Genomic DNA, 23,922 nt, shown 5'->3' with positions numbered 1-23,922 from the left:
TGCTGTCTCCTCTCTCACTCATTCTCCAGTCAGCCATTCACCAAGACTCAACTTTTCCACCAGGCTTTCAAGTCACAGGCCCATGCCAGTGAAGGGCAGCCATATTCCCAAGGGAGCTGGGGGCCTGGCTGTATCTCCAAGTAGCACACCTTAAGCCTCAGACATTCCTACCACCCGAGAAGAGAGTCCTCAGAGCCCATTGGGTGCTGGGGAACATTCTCGGGCCAAAGAAACAGGTAGGCCTAAGGTGACAAGTCAAGGATAGGAATGGTGACTATGGAAGGGGAACAGGTTCCAGTGAGACAGAGGATCACAAAGGTAGGCCAGAGTAGGCTGCCTCATTGTCCACGGGAATGAACCTGTGACCTCAGCCCCAAGGCACAGCCACCCACTAAGGGGAGGAAGGCTCAGATCCACGGAGCTCAACGTCTCGGAGTCACCCTCAGGGTCAGAAGTGTCTCTGTCCTACTCTACTTAGGACCCAACTCCTCATGGCCAGGGTCTGCCAGAAACAGTGCAAACTGGACACAGTGGCAGCAGCCATTCAGAGGTATCCAGAAGTCTGACTCTTCCTCAGGGGAAGACACTACAAAGTCACACAGGGGTAAAGGTGGGCCACCCTCCCTTATCATGGCATCACAAGCACTGAGCCCCTGGCACACAGGTGTGGGAAAGGGAGATTCCCAGAGTTTGGAGACCAGAGGCCCAAGGGATGGCCTCCACGTGGAGGTCCAAGAAAGCCTAGGCTACCAGCTCTGAGCCCCAGCAGGCTCCCCCATGGGCCTAGGGTTCTAAGCGCCTGGTTTCCTGTATGAAACCTTGAACTTAGCAAACAGCATTATGAGTTTCCACCACCAAAACCCACAACCCAAATCCTGCTGAGTCTAAGGAGCGCCAAGGGGCCTCCTCGTTGATCTGGTGAGAGGAGACCTTTGTCTACACCAGTGCTGTTGCTGGGAAAGAAGCAGAGGGAGGGACAGAAGTGGGTCAAAGGAGGGAAGCAGGGAGGCAAGGGCTCAGCGGGAAAAGTGCTGGGCCTGGAATGGAGGTCACCTAATCCAATGATTTTCAAACTTACTATTTTTATTACTTTTTAAGCTACAGGAGCTTCTGTTCAAAGAAATTCTGACCCAGAAACCCAGCATGAAGACAGGCAGAGCAGGTTGCTTGTCTCAGGTGTCTGGGAAGAAAGAGGAGGTTCCGTGAGGAGCACACTTGAAAATCATGGGTCTCGTCCAGCTGATCCCAGATTCCAAAGAACATCAGAATCACTCAAGGAGCTTTTTCCAAACCGCACAGGAAGACTAGTTCAATAGAAGTGTGGCAGACCTAGAAATTAAGAGCTGTCCTTCAAAGCAGTTTGGAGGAACTCTCACTGGCAAAATGTGGAAGAATCTGAGCATCAGAATAAACGATAATAGTAATGGATTTTTAATTCGTTGAGTAAAATAAGAATCCTTGAGTCCACTCTGATATATATGAACGGATAAATAAACAAGTGGAGAAGAGAAAGCTCTTTTTTTAAAATAAAAAAAAAAATGGTTTTTTTTTTTAATTTTTTTTTTTTTTAATGTTTATTTTTGAGAGAGACAGAGACAGAATGTGAGTGGGTTAGGGGCAGAGAGAGAGAGGGAAACACAGAATCCGAAGCAGGCTCCAGGCTCTGAGCTGTCAGCACAGAGCCCGATGCGGGGCTCAAACCCACGAGCTGCGAGAGCATGACCCGAGCCGAAGTCAGATGCTCAACCAACTGAGCCACCCAGGCGCCCCTAAAAAAGGTTTTATTTTTACGTAACCTCTCCATTCAATGTGGGGCTCCAACTCACAACCCGAAGAGTTCAAGAGTCACATGCTTAACTGAATGAGCCGGCCAGGTGCCCCAAGAAAGCTCCTCTTTAGCAGAATGCCAAATGACAAATGCAGAAGGAATTAACGGAATTAAAATATCACCATTTGGCAACCATGACATAAAGATCTGTCAAGAATCTTCCACCAAGGATCATCAGTGGGTTCTTTTTTGATCCGTTCCAGATGCTGCAACAAAACAGCACAGGCTGGGTAGCTTACAAAGAATGGAAATTTATTTCTCATGGTTCTGGAGGTCCAAGATCAAGGTACCAGTATGGTCGAGCAAGGGCCCTCTTCCTTCCTAGTTCAAAGCTGATACCTTTTCACTGTGTCCCCTACACGGTGGAAGGAGCAAGGGAGCTCTGTGGTGTCTCTTTTAAGGGTGGTAATCCTCTTGAGGATGGACTCCTCATGACCTAAGCACCTCCCAAAGGCCAGCCAAATCGGACATTAGATTTCAATATGTGAATTTGGGGGATACAAACATTCAAGACGGTGAGAGGCTCTAAAATCAGTTGATAAAAGTTTGATGAGAAACAGCATGTTTACATTATCTCAAAGCATCTCCCCATCGGACACTTATAAATTACAGAGAACATAATAGTAACTCAGCAGTGGAGAAACCCAGCAGATAGTACCTTGTTAACTAAGTCATCACTTTTTTCCTCACCAGTCATGAGTCAAGCCAACATCCATCCCGCCTGAGGGGAAACACTGAGAAGGACACCTCATTCTTGTGGTATTCCTGATGAAAATGCATAACATGGGTCCAATCATAAGGAAGAATCCAAGAAATTCAAATTAAGGGAGATTCCACAAAATAACGGGCCTCAAGTCAAAGCATAGAGCTTGTGGCCATTTTCCTTAAAAAACGAAACAAAAACAAAAAACACAACAACAACAACAAAAAAGAAATAAAGCACTAGCACAGAAAGCAAGTCTGGGGCCCCGAGATCTTGAACATGATTCATCAGGCATTCATCCAACTACAGGAGCACCCGCGAGGTGGTGCAGGCCCACCCAGGTGAGGCGGGACTTAGTCACCCACAGCTGCTGCCCCCGCACCTTCTCAAAAAGCTGGGTGCAAGAGGCCTGGCACTTTCCTGCCTTCTCAGTTGCTCTGCCCTCTGCCAGGGAAGGTGAAGCTGCCAGCTCACAGGATTGGGGGGGGGGGGCCCTGTGCCCCGCGATCATCACGGCAGGCCTATTTCTGAAACCCTAACTGCATTTGAAACGCCTACACCCAGAAGCCGGTTGCACACAAGATGTGGAGAATCTGGGCCCAGTTCACAGAGACATCTTCAACGTGGACAAGAACCCAGGAGGCCAACACGCTGGGCCCTCTGTCCACTGTGAAATTCTCAACTAAGGGCCTGAGGCAAGGGCTCCCCAGACTGAGGATGAGGTGGCAAGCAATCCATAGGTGCACAAACTCGCTAGGCCAGTCCCTCCCGGTGAAACGGCTTTTGTTGTGGCTTTTGTTGTGGAAGACACAACACTTGATTCTACGTGTCTGGACACCTGCTGCGTGCGGGGCACCCCGAATGAGGCCGTGGGGGTGAAGAGCTCACAGTGGGGCGGGTGCCTGACTCAGGGGACTTGGGCCACACTTCCTTCTACCAGGGACGGAGTGAGTCAGGTAGGTGCTGAAGGGCAGGATCGTGCACAGGAAGGAAGGACGAGGTGGGAAGCTGGTCAGGAAAGGCACCACAGAGCTGGTGGTTTCATCGTGAACGACAGGAGGGCTCCACATCTAGACAGTCACCAACTTGCCCTGAGATGGGGACACCACACCGCCACGCAACACAGAGCGACCAACTGTCTCTCACCCCCAAGACGGTCCGAGGCGATTATCAACACAGCCCCAGGTGTGTCCCCAGCTCTGGGCCAGGCCCTGCAGATGGGATCAAGACACGCCAGAGCAGCTGCCCCTGCAGAGGGGAAACAGTTGGGGCCCTGCACGCCACAGATGTTCCGCGTGATGAGTGGGTCCCCTCGCAGGGAGAAGTCACTTCTGCTCCCATAACGGAGTCTCCAGCGCCCTTAGGGGAGCTGCTCCAGCGCGCTGCAAAGATTTGACCTGCGCGTCCAATGCAGACCTGAAATGTTCTCTGTGGAGTTTGCCCCACCCCCACCTGCGCTCCCCCAACAAAAAACTATGTAAGAGAACTCAGAATGACACACACTGCCTCCTTTTCCTCCCATTTTCCATGCCTGAAACACAGAAAGATTTTGTTTCTAAAATGTTTAAAAACCCCTCTACGAAAAATTGCACAGCCCACGCTACAGTATGCAGTGTTTTAAGACGACCAACCCACTTTTCTCCAAGGACAGCACTGGGAGCACCCCGTAATCCTGCTCCCGGCAGGGAACGCTCCAAGGCCAGGGCAGAGCCTGGCTTCTGGCCTCCTCCCAGCAATGCAAACAGCCGGGGGAGAAAGGTTCACAGAGCAAAGAAAACAAAACAAACTTCCCAAACAAGCTAAGAAAAGTGAAGCCTGCTAGAAAAAAAAAAAAAAATAAAACGTCATGCATTGAAAACATAGAGGAAAGAAATGGAGGGGGGGTGGGAGGAGAGATTTCTTTTTTAAAAAAAATGCAAATCAATGGTGGGACACTGCTGAAAAGGCTGAGAGGGGTCTGAGATCAGCACTCAGTCCCTACACGGAGTTCCTGAAGGCCAGGGGGGGGCCCGGCAGCTGTGCAGGGAGCCCATTCTCCCCCAACCCAGCAGCACTCACCCCACACACCCCACCAGAACACAGGAGGTGGGCAGGCGATCCTAGCGACATCAGGAAGGCCAGATTCAACTTTTCTCTGCTACAAAAAAAAAAATTTATAGTCCCCTTTCTGGAGTACTGCTTTTAACTTCGACATACACCAAAACATCTTTCTGTGGGATGTTTTGTGTTTCTACAAGAAAACAACATTTACAACCTGATTCTGATCCTGTCGTCCAGCTGGGACAGGCGGGGCGGGGCAAGTGGTACCAGATGGCTGAGAGAGGCTCCCTGCCACCCTTTCACAAAGGAGGGCTCCAATTACCCCCTGGGCTCTGTGCCCCAAAGATGACCTCGCCAGCAAGCTTGGGGGAGGTGCCCACAGCTGCCAGCCGAGGGGAGGGGGGCTTTCTCGGGGCCCCAGCCCTCCCTCCGAGACACCCCCTCCCCGCCCCCCGCTTCCACTGGCCTCCCCACCCCGGCCTCCCCACCCGGCACCCAGGGATACCTCCGGAAACTGCACACCCCAGATGGCAGGAGCTGGGGAGTCGGAGTTGCCAGACTCGTTTCAAGTGGACAACTTTCAGGAGGGCAAGAGGGTGAGGTCTGCAAAAACCACAAAACAGACTAAGGAAGGTGCTAGAGCAACAGGCAGGTGCAACAAAGGTGTCTGAGCCAGGGCTTCTCAAACTTGAAAGTGTATGCAAATCACCTGGGAATTTGGTTAAAATGTCAAGGCTGCCTCTCAACAAGCTCCCAGGTGCTGCCACTGCGGCCCAGAGACAGGCCTGGGGGCCGTGCTTTGAACAGAGAGGGTGTGAGGTGCCCATCAGAAAAACCACAGCACTCAAGAAGGGAAACAACCATTAGGGCAAGTCCGGGGAGGAGAGCCCGGCCACCTTTACTGGGAGTACGTTTCGGGGACACGTCCGCGTTCCTGGAGCAGTGCGTTAATTCTGCGATTTGTGCGGTATTTTAGTGCATCCCCCTGGATCCGCACAGGTTATTTTTATTCCCATTTCACAGCTGTGGAAGCTACGCTAACCAAAGGACTTGGTGAAGCCGGACTCCCTGCCTCTTGGGCGTCTACCAAGACCGAAGGCCTCCTGTGACGCAGGGCATAAACACAGAGCCTAGGGCAGTGACACAGAGGCTGATCCAGGCGTGGCAGACAATGGGAGGAAAGCCACTGGGCCGGCAGGCACAAGAGGCCCAGGGGATGTTGGCTGGATGGGGAAAGGCAGATAAAGGGCCAGGAACCAACCCTAAAGGGGCACCAGTGAAAGGATGGTGTCGCCTTCTGGAATCTACAACAAAATAAAGGCAAAATTTAAACCTAGCCGCACCCCCCCCCAGATGAGGAAAGGGGATATTTACGTACAGAAGGTGTCTCTATCTCAAGCGTTTTGTTTTCACTTTTATTTTTAATTTTTGTAATGTTTGTTTATTTTTGAGAGCGAGCACGAGCAGGGGAGGGGCAGAGAGAGCAGGAGACACAGAATCTGAAGCCAGCTCCAGGCTCTGAGCTGTCAGCACACAGCTCGAACTGTGAGATCATGACCTGAGCCGAAGTCGGAAGCTCAACCAACTGAGCCACCCAGGCGCCCTGTTTTTACTTTTAACAGGCTGGCCCCATTGAAGGGAAGGTCAAATGAAGAGCATAACTTTCCTCCTCCCCCGACAACTCCCCTTTCACTGAAGGGATGTGGCCCTTCCAAGAGAAGAGTTACTCCCGCCCTGCCACACCCAGCCCCTGAGAACAGGCAGTGTAGGGCAGGCCTCAGGGTGAGTGGGTTTCCCTGTGAAAAACGATGGACATCTGTGGGGTGACTCCCTCAAGAACCTAAGGAAGAAATGGCCTCCTTAATCCCATCTGGTAACATTTCTTCCCCAAAAGATCCCGAGTTGGCAAGAGGGGCTCTCAAGGTAGTGAGCAGCCATTTTGGATTTAGATTCAAAGAATTCAAAGAGTCACAGCTAAAAAGTTTCCAGTTCATCTGTGCAACCCTTCCATTTTCCAGAGACAGGCACCCATGGAAATGAATTGCCAAGGTCACCTCAGAAAGAGCCAGTGGCACAGGTGGGACTCAACCCCAGCCTTCTACCTCCATGTGCTTTTTCCAGAGCACTGTGCCCCAATCGTGAGCTTTCCCAACCCTGCCCGGGTCCAGCTACGGGAAAAGCAGCGCCTCTGTTTCAACGCATTTGAAAGTTAACTTCGCTCTTTTTTGCTGAGTCTTGTACAACATTTGCTAAAATGATACTCCAAAGTGCAACCCTGTCCAGGGCTGGAACTCACATCCTAAGTTGTGAGACTTGGCTAATGAGGGACAGAGCAGAATCTGCCACCCCGAAACTTGCCTCTTTGGCATAAGGATTATCTTGATCTTGTTATTTTTTTTAAAACAGCAGGCACAGGAGAAGGGCTGAAAACCGGAGTAGAAGTTACCGAAGGGAAATTTACATTTACAAGGGAAATCTCCATTTGGAAGGGTGTTTGCTCTCAGCACCAGGAAGATAAAGGTGACACTAAATCACAAGATATTCTTATCAAAGGAGACACAAACTTAAATCTGCATAACAACCTTACCCTGTTTCCAGGTCTTCCCCACCCAACCCCCCCCCCCCCCACAACACACACACACACACACCCCAGCCCCAACCATCTTTCTTGTGTCTTAAGCTGAAAAAGGTGATGGCATGGGCCATTTCGGGAAGTTCCTCAAGTTTTCCTGGATCTCTCACGCATGCAGGAGGTGGACGTGTTACTAAACTTGTTTGTTTTTCTCCTGTTAATCTGTCTTTTATTACAGGAGGTCTCAGCCAAGAACCATGAAGGGCAGGGGGAAAATTATTTTTCCTCCCCTATAATCAGCCAGGCTGATCTCAAGGATGGATGGGTTTTCAAAGGGTAAAATAAAATACTAAACAAAAGAAAAACAGAGAAAGTTACTAGTGCTCATGCAAAGCAACTCTACTTCAAAGACAGGTGACTATTACAGATTCTGGCTGTGGTTGAGTTTAGAAAGCAGGAGATTTCTGGTTTGGGGTGGGCACAACTCCAGGAACAGGTGCCAGGGAGTAGCCCTCAGCTCTGCCTGTTAACTCGACACGTGGGTGAGACCAGCCCCCCAGGAGGAAGCTTATCGTGCCAACCAAAAACTGGGGAGAGTGAGCCACAGGGACAAGGGATGAGTCCCCTCAATTGGGAGAAAAATCCCCACAAACATACAGAGACCAACCACCCCTGCCACTAAATGCCAAGAGCTCTTCCTCCACAGACTTCATCAGAGGGTGCCAGGAGGTAAAGGAGGACCACACCTGGTATCTGGGAGTAGCTTTTTCTGCCAAAGACCAGGAGGCTAGCATTCCCAAGGCGCTGTGTGTTCTCTCCCCCCCCTCTCACACCCGCAGTGGCCACAAACAGGTGGGACCTCTCTCAGTCCCCACTGTACAAGTCACCATGATACTGATCCAGTAAGAGGCGGTGACCTTCTCTAACCAAACAGAGATCTCAACACCCCTGGGGAGACAGGGGTGCAGCTGGAGGAACTGAGTGCAGCCAGGGGATTGAATGCCTTTGGCTCAGTGGAAAGACTCATGTCGTAAGGGCTTCCGCTGGTGCTGCACACCCACCGCCTGCCGCCGGCTGCCTGCCCAGCCTGCCGCCTGCCTGAGATTCAAGAGTCCGGAGACGGCAGAACAAAGGAAAATGGCCGTGGCTCAGGCAGCGGGAAGGCTCCAGGCCAGCCAGCTAGCAAGCAAGCTTTTCTGCATCTGAGTGCTCCAGGGAGGAACAGGGGACACTGGGCCGAGCACTGAGGTACAAAGGAGAGGGGAGCCTTCGAGACTGACAGCATCCCAGGCATGCACCTGACCCCCATCCAAGGGCACAGCTGGGCCAGGAGAGCTCAGGCAGGACCCACTCCCAGAGGGGGCAGGCAGGCAGGTGGCTGATGGGACAGCGACCAGGCACCCCCACTCCTTGCCCAGCTGCTCAGAACTCTTCCCAGGGAGGGGGGTGGCTCCGAGCACAGCATGGAGACTTGAGAGAGGGGAATGGAGATCCTGATGGAGGTACCCAGAAAGAGCAGGGCCCATCCAGACCTCCAGGGATGGCGAGGGGGGGGGGGGCGGGTTTGGAGGGAGCGCTGGGAGAGGGCAGAGTCCAGGCTGGGCAGCTCAGCCAGCATCACAAAACACAAAAGGGGTCCCGGAGTGGCTAAGATCAGTCTACCAAAGACTTCTGTGAGCATAATGGGCTCCTGCTGCCAGCAACAATAGCAGCCCTGGCCACCCCCTCTCCTCCTCCCCTCCCCTGCTCAAAAAATTCACAATGGGAGGCAGCAGGAAACCAGGGCAGAGCCTGTGAATAGCTCCACTGTCAGGCCCCAGGCCCCACCTCCTTAGCCCTACAGGTCAGCCCTAGCTGCCACCCGGCCACAATAGGAACTTCTGTGCTGCCCAGGCCCCGGAGCCCCATACAACAGAGCTGTGGGCATGGAAAGCTCTGGACTTCTCATAGGGGCAGCAAGTAATAGCAATGGTGAGAGAGACGGGGCAGGGGCACAGGCATCCAACCCACCAGATCAGGGTCACAACAGCCACCTTTCTATTTAGGGAGGGCTATCTGCCAGCCAGCCCTAAAACTTCCCCACTTCTAGCCCTGCCCAGCCAGAGCGACAAAGGGAAAAATTGTGGTCACTTCGGAGGCACACAGTGGCCACGGGGATGGGGAAACAGCCAGAGAGCTCCCAGAACTCCCAGGAGGATGCCAGGGGATGGCTCTCACGTGCACCGTCTCTCATATTCCGCCCTCCCTCTCCCCAACCCAAGCCAGGAGGAAACACTCAGCTGCCCTCACCGCGCCCCCGCCCCCCCCCCCGCCGGCTTCTGCTCTGAAAGGATGGCACCTGCTCCAAAGAGAAAGCCCATCTATTATTTACACCAGGTGCCTTACACATAGGCCTTTAAAATCACAGGGTGGACGAAGCTGGGGCTGCAAAGCAGGTAGGAGACGGGGATCCCAGAGCCACAGAAAGTCCAAGGAGGCCACGACAGGATGCCTGACCCTCACAGCGACCCCCAAAACTGAGGGAGAAAGCAAATGCCCAGCCCCCGCTGGCTTCTCAGCCAAGACTCCAGGCTCACGCCCCCAGCCCCCCACCCAAGTCCCGCACACTCCTGGGCCTGGTCATACCCACATATTCGAAGTCTCTCCTCCCTCCCCACACCTCATCTGGCACTGGCTGCCTCCTCAAACTCTTGTATCACACTTTTGGGCGCGCACAGGGCACAGCCAACGGACGCAAACAACAGGTGCTCCGTGGAGGCTGGATAACCTGAGCTGAACCAAAACAGACTGCAGTGGAAACCAGGACACCAGCACCCCAGTCTCCCCTCCAGCCCCGGACTCTGTCTGCAGAAGTAAATACAAGATCCCTCCGAGAAAGAAAAACTCGGAAACCTTCCTTCCCCCCTCTCCCGAATCAAAACAACATGCTTCCTTTCTTGTTAAGCACCCAGTGCCTAGACTCCTCCTCCAGTGGCCTATTACAGACCTATGAGCATGTGCAAGGCATTCCTGCAGCTCGGCTTCTAGAAGCCAAATTGGTACTGAAAGCAACTTCAATGTCCATCCATAGGAGGCTGACAAAGCGAATCACGGTTTACCATGCAGTGGAAGAACAGGTCGCTGTTAAAAAGAATGGCTAAAGCTACACTTTAGAATAAAATTCACAAAGTACAGAACAGAGGAATTAGCATACCAGCAAGGGGATAACGGAGGGAGGAGGACAGGCACGCTCGCCTAGGCACCCAACATGTGACAGAGGCCTCAGGGGAGCAGAACTAAAGAGGTCAGGCATGGAAACGCTCATTTTCACTGTATATCTTTATGTGCTTTTTTATCATGTATACATTTTAACTAAAAGTTAAACTTAAATTGACATTTAAAATCCCTAGGGGCGCCTGGGTGGCTCATGTCGGTTGAGAGTCTGACTTTGGCTCAGGTCATGATCTCATGGTTGATGAGTTCGAGCCCCACATCAGGCTCCGTGCTGACAGCTCAGAGCCTGGAGCCTGCTTCAGATTCTGCTTCTCTCTCTCTCTGCCCCTCCCTCGCTCATGCTCTGTCTCTGTCTGTCTCAAAAATAAAATAAACACTTAAATAAATAAATACATACATACATACTTACATACAATCCCTGAAGTTTGTGGCTGTAGCCACACACACACACACACACACACACACACACACTCACACATGGCACCTGTACCTCTCCCTGCATGCAGCTTCTGGCATCTCCCTAGAACAAGGGGCTGAGGAGCAAAGTAGGGGAAGGGGTGCCAGCGTCTGTGATCCAGAAAGAGTAGCACCACCTCAGAGAACTCCCTGCTCACTACTCCGCCCCAGGTCCCCACATACATACAAGCTTTCCCAGGAAGACCAAGAGCAGATTCTGACAAAGGCAGGAAGGAAACCAGAGGTTATTCCACAAGGAGGGCCACCTGTAGGCAGGTGCACTCTGCGGTGAGACCGTAAGCCCCCAAGCTTCAGGCCTGTGCCCGGAGGAGGCTGAACTGCAGGCATCCCAGGCCTCCAGCACGGACCCTTCTGCAGGGCCCTCCCCAGCCATCAGTGAGGCTCAAGATCCTAGTGGTACGAACCCATCCCAATTTTAGCAGTTAAAGAAAGCTATTTCAACAGATTTCTAGGCCTGGCCCAACTCCAAGTACAGGCTAAAAACAGTTTCTCCAAAATCCCAGCTCAAAACCCCAATCCCTTAGCTACTAAACCATATTTTGTATATATATATATATATATATATATATATATACCTTTCAGGAAATAGGAACTGCAAAATGGAGTCGTGAAATAGGTTTGTACATTTATTCCTTACTAGAGGGATACATATATGTTGTTTAAAAGCCTCCTTTCACTGCATGTCAATAAATACTCTGCACTCAGAAGCGCTGATGTATTTCCTCCAAGTGATTTTCCCCCTGAGGAACAATATAATAACCATCCCAGTCTCTCCTGCTTCTGAAGGGTATGACACAATGCCTACTGGCCAGACCATTTGGGTGAGACCATCTGGAAGGCAGGGAGTGGTTCGTGAATGGAACTCTTTCTACCTAGCAGAACTAGGCCCCCACTTAGTGCCACCACACCCCCGGCCGCCACAGCAAAGATCTCCTGTTGGCCTCAAGTTCACAGACTACCCAGGCCACAGAGAAAGAAGGCTGGACAGAGGGGAAGTATGTATGTTTGGCTCCCCTATCCCATAAGACGCTCTCCAATGGCTGCTCAGTGTTCATCTGTAGCCCCCCAACCAGAGATTACAAATGAGATTTCACAACGAGCAGAATCAGGCTGGCACTTGGAGCCCTCAAACCTCAGCTGCTAGGAAACAAGTCCCCGCCCCTGTCGATGAGCCCGGAGCAACTCCTCGGCAGCTCTTTCCCCGAAATGCTAGAACCCTCCATCAGACCAAGACCAGCCTCTGCCAGACCTCTGCAACCATCTTCCTGCATGAGTGGGCAAGTTCCCCACCCCGAAGCAAGCACTGATGCTCAACAACCAAATCCTGCAGCATCTGCACTGGCACCTGCCCCACCAACTCACCTGTCTTCCCACAAGAAAGCGGTTCGGTTCAGGGCTACCCGCACCCAGAGGGGCCCTGGGCCACCTCTGCACCTGGGTACACACCACGCCCTCCTCCTGGCTCCCTGGGGAATGAAATCCCCACTGCTACCACCGCAGACTCTGTTGTCAACATGCCCCCTCAAAATGTATCCATATTTATACCATTACTTCTATTTCAGGGGAAGAGGAGAGACATCGACTGTGGCAGGCAGAGAGAGGAAACAGAGGCAGCTTCTGGCCTGGAGCCGTCAGGACGGACGAAGGCCCCGAACCCCCAGCCAAGAGGTTCTATTCACACACCCTTCTCACTCACAACAGCAGGTGGCCTCCTTCCTAAAAAGTTGGCTGTTGAGATAGAAGGTCCCCCAGGAGTAGAAGACGCACCAAACAAGGTCATCAGTGTGAGGACTGACCAAGTAGAGAGGAGGGGCAGAGAGAAAGCAAGGAACGTCACACACAGTTGGCTGGTTGCAGGGACGGGAAGGCCTTAAACAGGGGAAGAAGGCTGGGGGGCTCCCACCCAGAAGCCCCCAGTACACAGCCCAGACAGGGAGAGGAGAGCCGCCCCCCCTTCCCCCCCCCCCCCCAAGCAGCTCCCTGGGCCCAGCTCAGACAAATGAGGCAGCCCAGTCCCTAGGCCGAGAGGAGGGTGATGCACAAAGCTGTCAGACTGGTTTGCCCAGGATGGAGAGAGAGCAAGAAATACAAGGTACGGAGGCCAAGAAACAAGAGTCAAACAGGGAGGGTTGTCGGGGAGCCAAGGGGCTGTGGTCTGGCACCCAACAGGTCCGGCAACAGGAGCCAGTAGGGGGGGCGGGGGCCCACAGGGAGCCCAGCCCCCGGGTCTACACTATTTCCTGGGTGCTCAGGGGCAGTCCAACAGGCTGAGAGGGAGGAGCCAGCAGTTGCTGAAAAGACTCGGTTTCTGGAAACAAGGAGAGCCAACCGCTCCTGAGAAGTAAGTGGGAAGAGCGGGAAGCTCAGGCCAGGCGGGAACCGGGAGCAGGACCAGGGACCGCACGCGGGCTGCTGCAAGCCTCAAACACGGACGCACAGTCTCTCCTTGACCAGACTTAGGCTCTTCCGAGCCCTCCGCTCAGCCAGGCCCGGCCTGGGGCTTCCATCTCCGTCCAGTTTCAGCAAGAATCCCGCTGGGTCCATCTGGCCAGAATCCCCTGCCGTCCGTGTCTGACCAGTTCCTCCTCTTCCAATAACCCTCAGGTAACAGCTGACCCCCTAGCCGGCCTTCAGCAGAATCCTGAGGTCTATTAGCACACCCCTAAGGCAGAAGTCCTTCTGTCTGCTGCAAGTCCTACATCAAGTCTGCTTTACTGTCTTAAAGTGTCAGAATAATCATTTCTTTAATAACATGGAGCTCCAAATCTTCCTGGTCCCCAAACGGGGAAACCACTCGGTCTGGGGCTGGGGCGGGCCTCCCCCACCAAGCTCCAGGGACAGGCCCGTCTGCCTGGCCTAGGGGTAAAGGCCTAAAATAAGACAGCCAATCTGCAGGCTGGTTAGACGTTAGGGAGGTCTCTTCACAGCAACGGTCACTCAGTGGGCAACCAGAGCCTCTCCTCGGAGCAGTTGGCAGCGGCCGGCAGGCCCCAATCTGAAGCTGAGGCGGCTCTTTTCCTTATGGCCAACTTTTAGAGAAGCCCACGTTTCCTCAGTCGCCCCGACGGGCTTCTGAAGCTTGAAGCACAACACCCTGCCTTGGGACCATGCATCCTGGCGCATGCTGTGGCCCTCGGGCCTCTCAGGCTTACCACTTGCCACTCAGACCTCGGGATGCAGAGGAAAGAGATTCAAAGGACACTCGGTTGATTCCAGCTGCTGCTAAGGTCTCTCTCCTGGGTGTCACCACTAGGAATTCCTCAAAGCCTCTTTTTTTTTTTTCAAAGCTCTCTGGGCCCTGCAGAGTAGCTTGGCACAGACACCAGCAGCGGGGACCCACAATCAGGGAAAACCCAAAGAGGTCACCAAACCTCTCTCCTCAGGCTCGAGCCCTGCCCGGTCCCTGTCCTGGTCCACCTCTCCCCCAACCCACAGCCCCGCGGGAAAGCCCAGCCTCAGCTCTGCCAAATTCCAGGAAACACAGTCTCAGGCAGCAACAGGAGCTCACCTCTTACCCAGGATCCCGGGGGCCGCCGTAGAACCAACTGCCATGACTCTTGCCACACAGCACAGGCTGACAGACCCCCAGGGAGAGAGGAGCCAGTCCCTCCAGTTACCTAGCCGATGGACGCCAGGATTCTAAGCCTTCCCTCTGGCTGCTCAGCAAGGGAAGCAGAACGGACAGACCTCAAGAAGTGAAGAGTTTAATCCCAGCCTGCCCAGGCCCACTGAAGCTCAGCTTACCAGGCCTCCAAGAGAAAAACCACAGCACAGCAGAGCCTGGCCCAGCCCCACCCAACCCCACCAAGCCCAAGAGCAGAGGAAGTGGGGTTCCCGGAACCAGCTGCTGGTGAACACCCTGCTGAGCCCCAAACCAGAGTGTCAGGCCTAACATTGTGCTTCCCGGACCTGAAGTGTGCACTTGAGTTTTATAGTAACCCCATGAGAGACAGGAAGGGCAGATTCCTCCCTCATTACGGATGAGAACATCAAGTCCAGGAGGAGGAACAAAGAAAACAAAATCAAAGACGTGTCTACAGGGTCACTCGGCTACAAAGCAGATACAACCCGAAAGCTGGCCTCCCCACTGTCCACCCTACAGGCCGGACAAGGTTATTCGTCTTAATGCTTAACTGGCAGAGGCTCTGAACACTTCCCACCAACCAGGGCCTGTGCTGTTCCCACACAGGCACCTGCCCTTGTCTGAGCCAGAAAACATGCCGTGAGGGAGAAAATGGACGCAGAGGCAAGTATGAGTATCCCACATAGATTCATGGAGGACACCGCTATAATGGAAGAGAAGACAAACCAGTTGCCATTCACCTGGACCGAAGATTCACAGAGCGCGGGTCTACGCAGTACCCTGGGAACTATGACGGCCAGCCAGGAGCAAGCCCGCTGTGGTAACCCACCATGACCTCTCCCTCTTTCCAGGGGTGGGAAAGCAGAGGCTCTGGAAAAGGAGGAAACAGGACGAAGGATAGTAAGTTAACCCAATGCAGAAGAACCTGAGGTCTCAGGCCTCCACCGGTGTTTCCTGGCCCTGCTGGAAGTCACCAAAGAACAAGCAGGTGACAAAGCACAAAAGCAAGTTCCACAGTGTGGTGGGCTCTTTAACATCCTGCAAGGGCGACTTGAGTGGAAAACTGCAGGGAACAGAGGGGTTCGGCCCCCTTCAACAGGCCAGAGAATCACCCCAGCCCCACACCCAATCAAGCTTTTCTCCATGGGATTCTGTCCCTTAGTAACTCACTACCTTTCCTTTCCCCACACCCGCAGGCCTACAAGCTCAGCCCCAGAGTCTCAGAAATGGAAGAGGAAGGTGAAGACCTAGAGGGGTGCCTCTACCTGCTCCTGTTTCTAGAAAAGGTGGTTGACCCTACTAGCCACATACAGGTAAAGCATGGGGAAGGCCAAGAACTCCATGGGCTGAACTCCAAGGGCTGGAGCAGGAGCCAACTTTCCGTCGCATAGACATTAACATCCCTCTTCAAAGGCCACTAGGACTGAGCAGCAGAAAACAAGGCTCATTAACCCAGGTCACAGTCCCTAGTACTGGGCTAGGAGCTGAATATATGCTTAGTAGAAATCATCCATGGCCTGGAACTCACTAGTCCTTGGGCCCATGAATGAATAAATGAAAACCCAAGGAACCCAAGTCACTCGCGCGGGATCAGACCAGCAGGCTGCCTCTGCAGACTACCTGTTCCCACCCTAACATGCTTTCTTGTTCACCCTACCTCTGCCCTTCAAATGTGGCACTTCGATTCATCTTTAGCCTAAACAGTGCTCCTTTAATTCACGATCACTGTTTCTGGTGACACTCAGACCCAGGCCTTGGGAAGAAATCACAGAGGAGGGCACCACGGTAGGCAGATGGTAAGCATTTAGTGCCACTCACCAAATGTTCCCAATCCCCTTCGCCACCCCACCTTGTAGGTGTAAGTAGGCCCACGTGGCTGCTTCGGCCAGTGAAACGCCGCTTCCGGGTGGAAGCTTTAAAGAGCCAGGGTGAGACTGGTCATGAGCTCTGTCCCCCTGTCCAAGGGACCAGGAATGTTCCAATTCATCAGCATGGGTTCCACAGTGAGAACAACAGAAAGCAGATTTGGGACGGATGCGGTGCGAGCAATAAATAAACCTCTGCTGCTTTAAGCCTCTGAGATTTGGGGACTTGTTACCACAGCAAACCCTGATCTATCTAGACAGATAGAGGCCGTGACTCACGCCCCAATCTTCTCTGCATGGCAGTGCTGGTCGTCCCATTCGCTGGCCCAAGGGAGGCTGAAGCTACTTCACCCATCACTCAACAGGGGTTCCGGGGTGCCTGCTACGTGCCCGGACCGATGAGATGCTTTCAGAAGCAGGGGATAAAAGGGCCGCTGCATTGAAGGACCTAGTAGCTCCACTACGGGCCAGGCTTGTGCAGTGTACTAACCAACTTTCTTACGAAGGCACGGTCTACATTAGAAATGAGAAAACCTGCTCACACTGAGACTTTAGGCGAGTAGTCTGTGACCTCTCCAGAACAGTTTCCTCATCTGTCATATGGGGCGTATAACATTATCTATCCTACTGTGTCGTGTCAAGGGTTAAATGAGTTCAAGCAAGTGAAGTGTTCAGGAAAGAGCTTGGCGTCTGTGTCCACCAAGAGTAAGTCTCAGTAAACGCACTGTTACTACACTCTTAAACCGTGCACGGAATTGCTTGCAAACTTGTCCGGAACTTTCACTAGGTTTTACATCCAGCACAGGTTGCCCAGGACTGGCACAATGGCACTCTGTAGGCAAGGCCAAATAGAAAATAAGTCCAATCTCTGAGCACATGGTGACCCAAGTGAGGCCTTAGATAATGTTTCTGGAAGCCCAGAACTCCCTGGCTTCCACTATCACCATGATTTGCAGGGCAGAGTCCCCTCCCCTCCAACACAGGGCATGAGCTTTGTCCTTCCCATCCTCAAAGATGGGGAGGGAGGCACCCTCACCTGTCCTCAGAGATGAGCACAGCTACCCAGTTGGTAAAGGAGGGAACTTCCCTGGGCAGCCCACCCTCTGCAGCCCCCTCCCCTCCATGCCTTTTCTTCCTGAAGGAGCCACCTCCAGAAGCACCAGTGGGCTTGCACTCCCGCTTGCCTGAATAATAATGCTGCCTAAGGGGAGACCAAGTGCAAATCAATAAAACACCACTGAGCACCGACCACCTATGTCCAGGCTGGGCTGTAAGACCACACAGGGCCTACGGTCTCTCAGGGAGTTGTGAGCCTGGGACAGTGCCTGCAAACAGCACCTGGCACGTCTGGCACCCCACAGACTCTCCATCATGCTTTGTTAAATGACCTGAAAGTCACATTTGATGGTCCAAGCAGAGCAGTTCAAAGATGTGGGGATGGAGAGAGCAAGAAATTCTCCAGCTGAAGGTGGGAACAAAGCGCGATGCAGCAGGAGAGGAGGGGAAAATCCCTCTGTGGTGGCCTGTCTCCCAGACCCTAGGGATCATCAGACTGGGACAAAGTTTGGAGACAGCTGAGAGAGGAGCTGGAAGGGTATATGGGGCCAAGATGGAAGAGTATGTGCCGCATTCTGAGGGTCCCAGGAGGATCTCTGGAAGGAAGGAAGGGTGCCTCTGCCAACCACTGGGCTAGTTGAATGTAGAAAGGATAAAGGGGTGCTGGGTGGGCTCTGGTGGCCTAGACCCCAGGTTTCCCTTCACAAATAGGGAAGGGTGGCCCAAGCACTCAGCAGACACTAACTTCCCCTTCTTTGAGGTCAAAGGGTAGTTGGAAGGCTACTTTTGAGGCTTTGGCAGGCAGCTACACCCACTCCTATCAGTCCCAGCCACCCCCATCCGGGAAGGAAGACCTCTACGGAGCAGATCACTGGAGTGAGCACACCAGCAGAGGCTCCACTGTAACGCCCTGCACTTGTGTCTCAGCATGACTTGATGCCCCCCAGACACCAGCACCCCGGGACAGCCGCTCAGCTTGTACACACACACAGCCGCACTCATCGCCGCTGGCAGCCAGAGGCCACTGCCAGTACTGGGGCCATCGCCTTCCCCCTGACTCCCCACAGCAGGGAGCGCTTCTAGCAGACCAACTTCACACGTGTGCCGGAGGTTCCCCTCCCAACACACACACACACACACACACACACACACTTCCTACCCAGCCGCATAATCACCCCTACACACACATACACACTTTCCACCCACCCGCACCACCACCCCTCCCCAGCAGGAGGAGCGGCGCGAGACCAGCCAACTCCACCGAAGCTCCAGTTAGGTCAGGAGTTCGGCTCTGCTCCCAAGCACAACCTCCAACGACGAACGCGGAGAAGCTGGGTCACCACCTACTCAAACTCGGGCCGCCCCAAACCCGTGCAGGGCAGAGCGAGGCGCACCGCCCGGGTGAGCGACTCGGTACACACCCACCGCGGGGCAGGGGAGGGGACGGCCCTCCTGGGTCTGCACCCATCCTCTACCCTCGGCCCGAGCCGAAGGGAGTGCCCCTCCCTGGGTTCGTTACAGGGGACCGGAGGCAGAGCCCCTAAAGGCGGCGGTCCAGCCCCCCTCTCCCCGAGCTCTGCCACCCCCGCGCGACTCCGGCGCGCACCCGTCCGGGAACGCGGACAGGGCGAGGGCTATTGAAGCCCCAGCGCCAGGCTGGTCGCCCGCTGAGGCTCTCACTCCGCCCGGCGCGGGAGTTCGGTTTAGCGGGGTCCGGGCCAAGGCCTCCAGCCCCTCGCGGGCGATCTGGACAGACAAAGCAAGCGCCGCCCGTGGAGCCGCCTCCGGGACAAGGGCGAGGAAGCCGGAGGGGCCGACCCCGAACCTGGGGATCAGTCCTAGTCCCCAGAGGGCCCTCAGGGGGCGGGAGGGGGGGGGTCGGCCTCAGACAATGAGCGGGGCAGGGCCCGACGCTCTAGCGGGGGGGGGGGGCTCCGCGCTCCACTCACCCGGGCGCGGCAGCGGCGGCGGCGGCGGCGGCGGAGGCGGTGGCGGCGGCGGCGGCGGCGGCGGCGGCGGCAGGGGCAGCGGCTCGGCCGGGCTCGGCCGAGGAAGTTAGAGCAAGTTCGGAGGCGCGGGGTGGGAGGGCGCGACTCGGGCCGTCCGAGCGATGGGGGCGGGGCGCGGAGGGGCGGGGCCGGGGGCGCGGCGCCGGGCGGCAGCAGAGAAAAAAGCGCCGCTTCCCTGCGCGGTGCAGTGCCGCCCGCGCTCCTCGGGCCCGCCCCGGCTCCGCCCCGGCCCCCGGAGGGCCCCGCCCCCTGCCCCTCCCCACCCGGCCCCCGCTTGCCCTTCCCCCAGGCCGCCCGGCCTTTCCGCCCGCGCTGCCCGAGCGGCGGTGGGGCCTGGTCACCCGACTTCCCCATTGTCCCATTTTGGGGCCACCGCGAGCGCCCCACCAAGGTGTGCTGCGTCGGCGCCCCCTGCCTTACCTCCTACTGGGCTGGCCCTGAGCTCGGGAGAAACCCGCGTGGTGGGGGCCGAGGGGAAGCAACATCTCTCAAGGGGGGTAGGGGGGTGACCGGGTAGGGGTGAGCGCAGGATTAAGAAAAATGGCCGTATTGAAAATAGGCGGGGCCCCTGGCTGGCTCAGTCCGCAGAGCATGCGACTCTTGATCTTGGGGTCGTGACTTCAAGCCCCACGTTGTGCATAGAGCTTACTTAAAAGAAAAAGAAAATAGGAGGCGCTCCTGCCTGGCTTCGGAGACTGCAGGGGGCGGGGAACTTGAAGAGAAGGGTAGTAAGTTAACATTTTGCATTTTTTTGCACACTGGGCAGCAAAGACCTGCTCCTTCTAGTCTTGGTGCTAAAAATACCAAGCTTTCTTTGGACCGCTTGCTGAGATTTGTTACTAAGTTCTGTCCCGGGGAGATGGCTGAGAGCAGCCTTGAGGAAGGAGGCCGACTCCAGGGATGAATTACAGGGGGGTGGTACTAGAAAGGCTGCCCTCCATGGTCTCCTCCCACCTCTCTGAAATGAGGCACAGGCACGCTAGTGATTCTTAAAGTCATCCAAATGGAAGAGGGCTAGGTGGGCAACAGGAAAGTCACATCTCTCAAAACTGGGCCAGGGAACTAGGTAAACCACATTTTAGTACAAGCAAATCAACAGGTTGAGTCCTATTTAAGGAGGAGATCTTGCAACGGAGATGGTTCAGTCCATTCCAGGTTTTTTTATCAAAGGGGAGACAAGCCTGCTTGTGACATCCCAGGCAGCTCAGGGACATCTTTGGGGAATCTGTCCATTCAGTCACCTTTAAGCAGATAGTGAGTGCCTAATCGAGTACCTGTGCAGGCCCTATTTTGATGCTGAGGATACAGCAGTAAAGAGACAGCTGAGGCCTCCTGCTCCATAAAGTTTACTTTTAGTGGGAAAGACCATTGCAAGTTGAGATAAATGCTGAAACAAAAGCAAGGAGCTGGGATAGAGAATAAGAGTAACTTTGTGTCCTTGAGGAAGAGTTGTTGAAGTCAAATGAGTGAGGGGACAGCCTGGGGAAAAGCCAGGCTGACACATTCCAGGTTGAGAGCAGTATGTACTGAGGCCCTGAAAAAGGTAAACTGTGGACAAAAGTAAGCTCTGGACATGTGAAGGAACTGAAAGAAAACCATGTGGCCAGAATAGCAAGCCTGGGAAGGAGGATTTCCTATTTGCTATTCTGGCCATATGGTTTTCTTTCTCCCCCAAGTTGGGAGGTGGGCAGGGCATGTGAGGCTGTGTCTAGGGATGGAGGCCTTTTATTAAACCATTGAAGGGTTTTATGCGGAAGACTAACACGGTCTGATTTACAGCTGCATGAAGAATACATTGGGTGGGTGGCAGGCAGAAATAAAAGTGTGGAGACAATGAGACTGTTGTGGCAGCCCAGGCCAAAGATAATGGTGGTTTGGACCGAATTGTGGCCACCCTAAGATGAGTAGTTGAGAGAAGCTATTTTGGACGTGGACTCAACAGGATACGTTGGTAGGACTGATGGGGGCCGGGGGCAGGGGAGGAAAGGGAGAAACCAAAGATGACTTTTAAGTTTATGGCTGGAGTAAGCCAGTGGACAGTGTCTCATTGATTGGAGGTAGCCTGAAGGAAAGGACTACGGCTCAGGGAGAAGCATCAAGAATTCTGTTTTAGCCGTGCTGGGTTTGAGATGCTGGTCAGAGATCAATTCACTGGTCAAGTCATTCGGAGGGAGGCCTGGGCCGGAGGTGGGTTTGGGAGGCATCATCTTAAAGTCGATAAAGGCTGTGGGATCTGAGGAAGTCACCTAGAGTGAACAGGTAGTTGCAGAAGAGAGGGTTCAAGAGGCACCCAGAAGAGTCGAAAGAGCCAGAGCAGGAAAGAAGACAAAGAGAGGCTGAGGAGGCCAGAGGAGAACCAGGAGACTGCTACAGCCCAGAGACGAAGAAAGGAAAGAGTTTCTAGAACAGACTGGTCAGCTATGTTAGACGCTACTTGGAACTCAGATAAGATGAGGACAGGGAAGGATCCATTGACTCTGGCAACACAAAGGTTATTGGTAAATGTGATAAGGAGAGTGTTCATGGAAAGGTGGGATGGGAGCCAAACCACTGTCATGTTTGGGCAGCTTGTCTAACAGGGAACAAGAGACCTGGGAGGGGTCTCGAAACGGGTGTGGAATCACAGGAGGCTTTGGCAGAGATTGCTAGGTGACCCTAAGAGCCATTCTCCCCCTGGCTACCTGGCTCCCCAGAATAAAAGCAAGTTTCTCAGACTCCTTTGCAGCTAGGTATGGTCCCATGACTTAGTTCCGGCCCACGGTCAGTGAGTGGAGGCATCCCTATGCAACACCTGAGAACCGGCTTTAAAAGGAAGTCGTGCTCCCTCCTCAGCCCTTGTTCTTTCCTGCTCAGTGGAATATCTAAATATCCCGCTGGAGCTCAAGGAACCATGCCAGACTTTGGAGTGGAAGGCACGTGTCAAGGATGTTAGTGCAACAAGATAGAATAAATCTGGGTTCCTCATGTTTATGGAGTCACCCTACTTTCTCTGGAATACCTGCCTCTTGACTTTGTCTATCAAAGAAAGAAATTTCTGTCCTGCTTAATCCTGTGTTTCCGGATGCTTGTAGCCATGTCTGGTTTTAACTTTTATTAGAATACAGAGGGTTTTGTTGAAATGTAGAAGTTACCAGAGCACATTTACAGAGGGATAGGAGTGATCCAGGACAGAAGGCAGGCGCAAGGATTCTGAAGAAAGGGAGATGGGATGTGGGCACTGATGGAGAGGACACCCCTGATGGAGGGATACCTCCCCCATTATTGAGTGGGGGCTGGAGGCAGAGATGTTTCCAGTAAAGTGGGCATTGGAAAGATAGTCATTCACACTGATGATACCTGCCGAGTTCTGGACGTGAAGGAGGCGTGAGCTTAGAACGAGGAGGAAGGGAAGGGCAAAGCTACCATTATGTACCACGGACTAAATGGTGGGGGTCCTGCCAGCCCAAGTAGCCTTCGGGAGACTGCTCTCTTGTGGACCAGTTGGCCACGCTGCAGCAGGGTATGAAGAGGGTGAAGGACATGTCTACAGAGCCACCGTGGCCTCCACCACCCCCCACTGGGCCTCGCTTGACAGTTATGTATGCCATTCCCAGCTGCCACGTGAGACCCACCAAGCTTTACCTGACCCATTTTTTTAGCAATATGGGTAGCTTCAGCGCATCAGGGATACTCAAAGCAGAGCAGGCCCATTTTATCGTCCTTTTTTAAAAAATAAAAAGAAGGGACACTTGGGTGGTTCAGTCAGTTGAACGTCTGACTTCAGCTCAGGTCTTGATCTCACGGTTCATGAGTTCGAGCCCCTCATCGGACTTTCTGCTGTCAGCACAGAGCCCGCTTCGGATCCTATGCCCCCTCTCTCTCTGCCCCTCCCCCACTTGCATTCTGCCGCTCAAAAATAAACATTTTTAAAAAGTCTTTTAAAAAACAAAACAAAATAAAAAATAAAGAGATGGACAGCCCCAACTCGTAAAAGGACTGGCTGTATTGTAGCCAGTGACTTCGTTTCCAGGCCAATCCCTGCAGCTGTAATTACCAAGTATACAGCTGAATTATAGTGCAGACTGCAAGCCTGGGGTATGGATTATGGGAACAAAAACCAGTACGGGGTGAAGGGGGTGGTTAGAAAAAGAAGCTGAGAGTTTCTTCCCCTTTTCCTGGAGCTGTAGTTGGCTGTAAGTAAAATTTTCAATGGCAGAGCATGGTCTCTATTGTCCTCTGATGTCTTCCTTACCCTTCTGTTTGGTCCAGTTCCGATTTCGATCCCAGTGCTGCGTTTGCTCATCCTGGGCTCCACGCTGCCATACCTCTGTGTACGGGCCAAAGGGTGGGTAATAGGGAGGAAGGAGCTCGAATAGAAGAGGGACTTGGTGGGGCATCTGGATGGCTCAGTTGGTTAAAGGTCTGGCTTTGGCTCAGGTGATGAGCCACGGTTTGTTGGTTTGAGCCCCATGTCAGGCTCTGAGCTGACAGCCTGGAGCCTGCTTCAGATTCTGTGTCTTCCTCTCTCTCTCTGCCCCTCCCCTACGTAAGCTCACTTTCACGCTCTCACTCTCTCTCTCTCTCTCTCTCAAAAATA

At 53.7% G+C, this 23,922-nt stretch overlaps 1 protein-coding gene across 4 annotated transcripts in view; it reads right to left on the bottom strand.

Moving 5' to 3' along the window:
- TSPAN14 (tetraspanin 14) overlaps positions 1-19,306 on the bottom strand; it is a 56,296-nt gene extending 36,990 nt beyond the window's left edge. Inside the window, exon 1 of one of the 4 annotated variants that reach the window (XM_042960926.1) lies at positions 19,287-19,306. Coding sequence is in view for 1 of the 4 variants with exons in the window: in XM_015543635.2 (XP_015399121.2) it covers positions 5,077-5,398 (322 nt within the window). In the remaining 3 variants the exon portion in view is untranslated. Of the gene's footprint in view, positions 1-5,076; positions 6,013-14,341; positions 18,476-19,286 lie in introns of those variants that run through there. The other 3 variants (XM_042960923.1, XM_042960924.1, XM_015543635.2) reach the window with 3 other exon arrangements.
- Between the last annotated feature and the right edge of the window lie 4,616 nt (positions 19,307-23,922).

The sequence above is a fragment of the Panthera tigris genome, chromosome D2 (genome assembly GCF_018350195.1).
Source record: "Panthera tigris isolate Pti1 chromosome D2, P.tigris_Pti1_mat1.1, whole genome shotgun sequence".
NCBI lineage: Eukaryota > Metazoa > Chordata > Mammalia > Carnivora > Felidae > Panthera > Panthera tigris.
The sequence above is the reverse complement of the archived record's forward strand: the minus strand, read 5'-3'. Positions and strand labels throughout refer to the sequence as shown.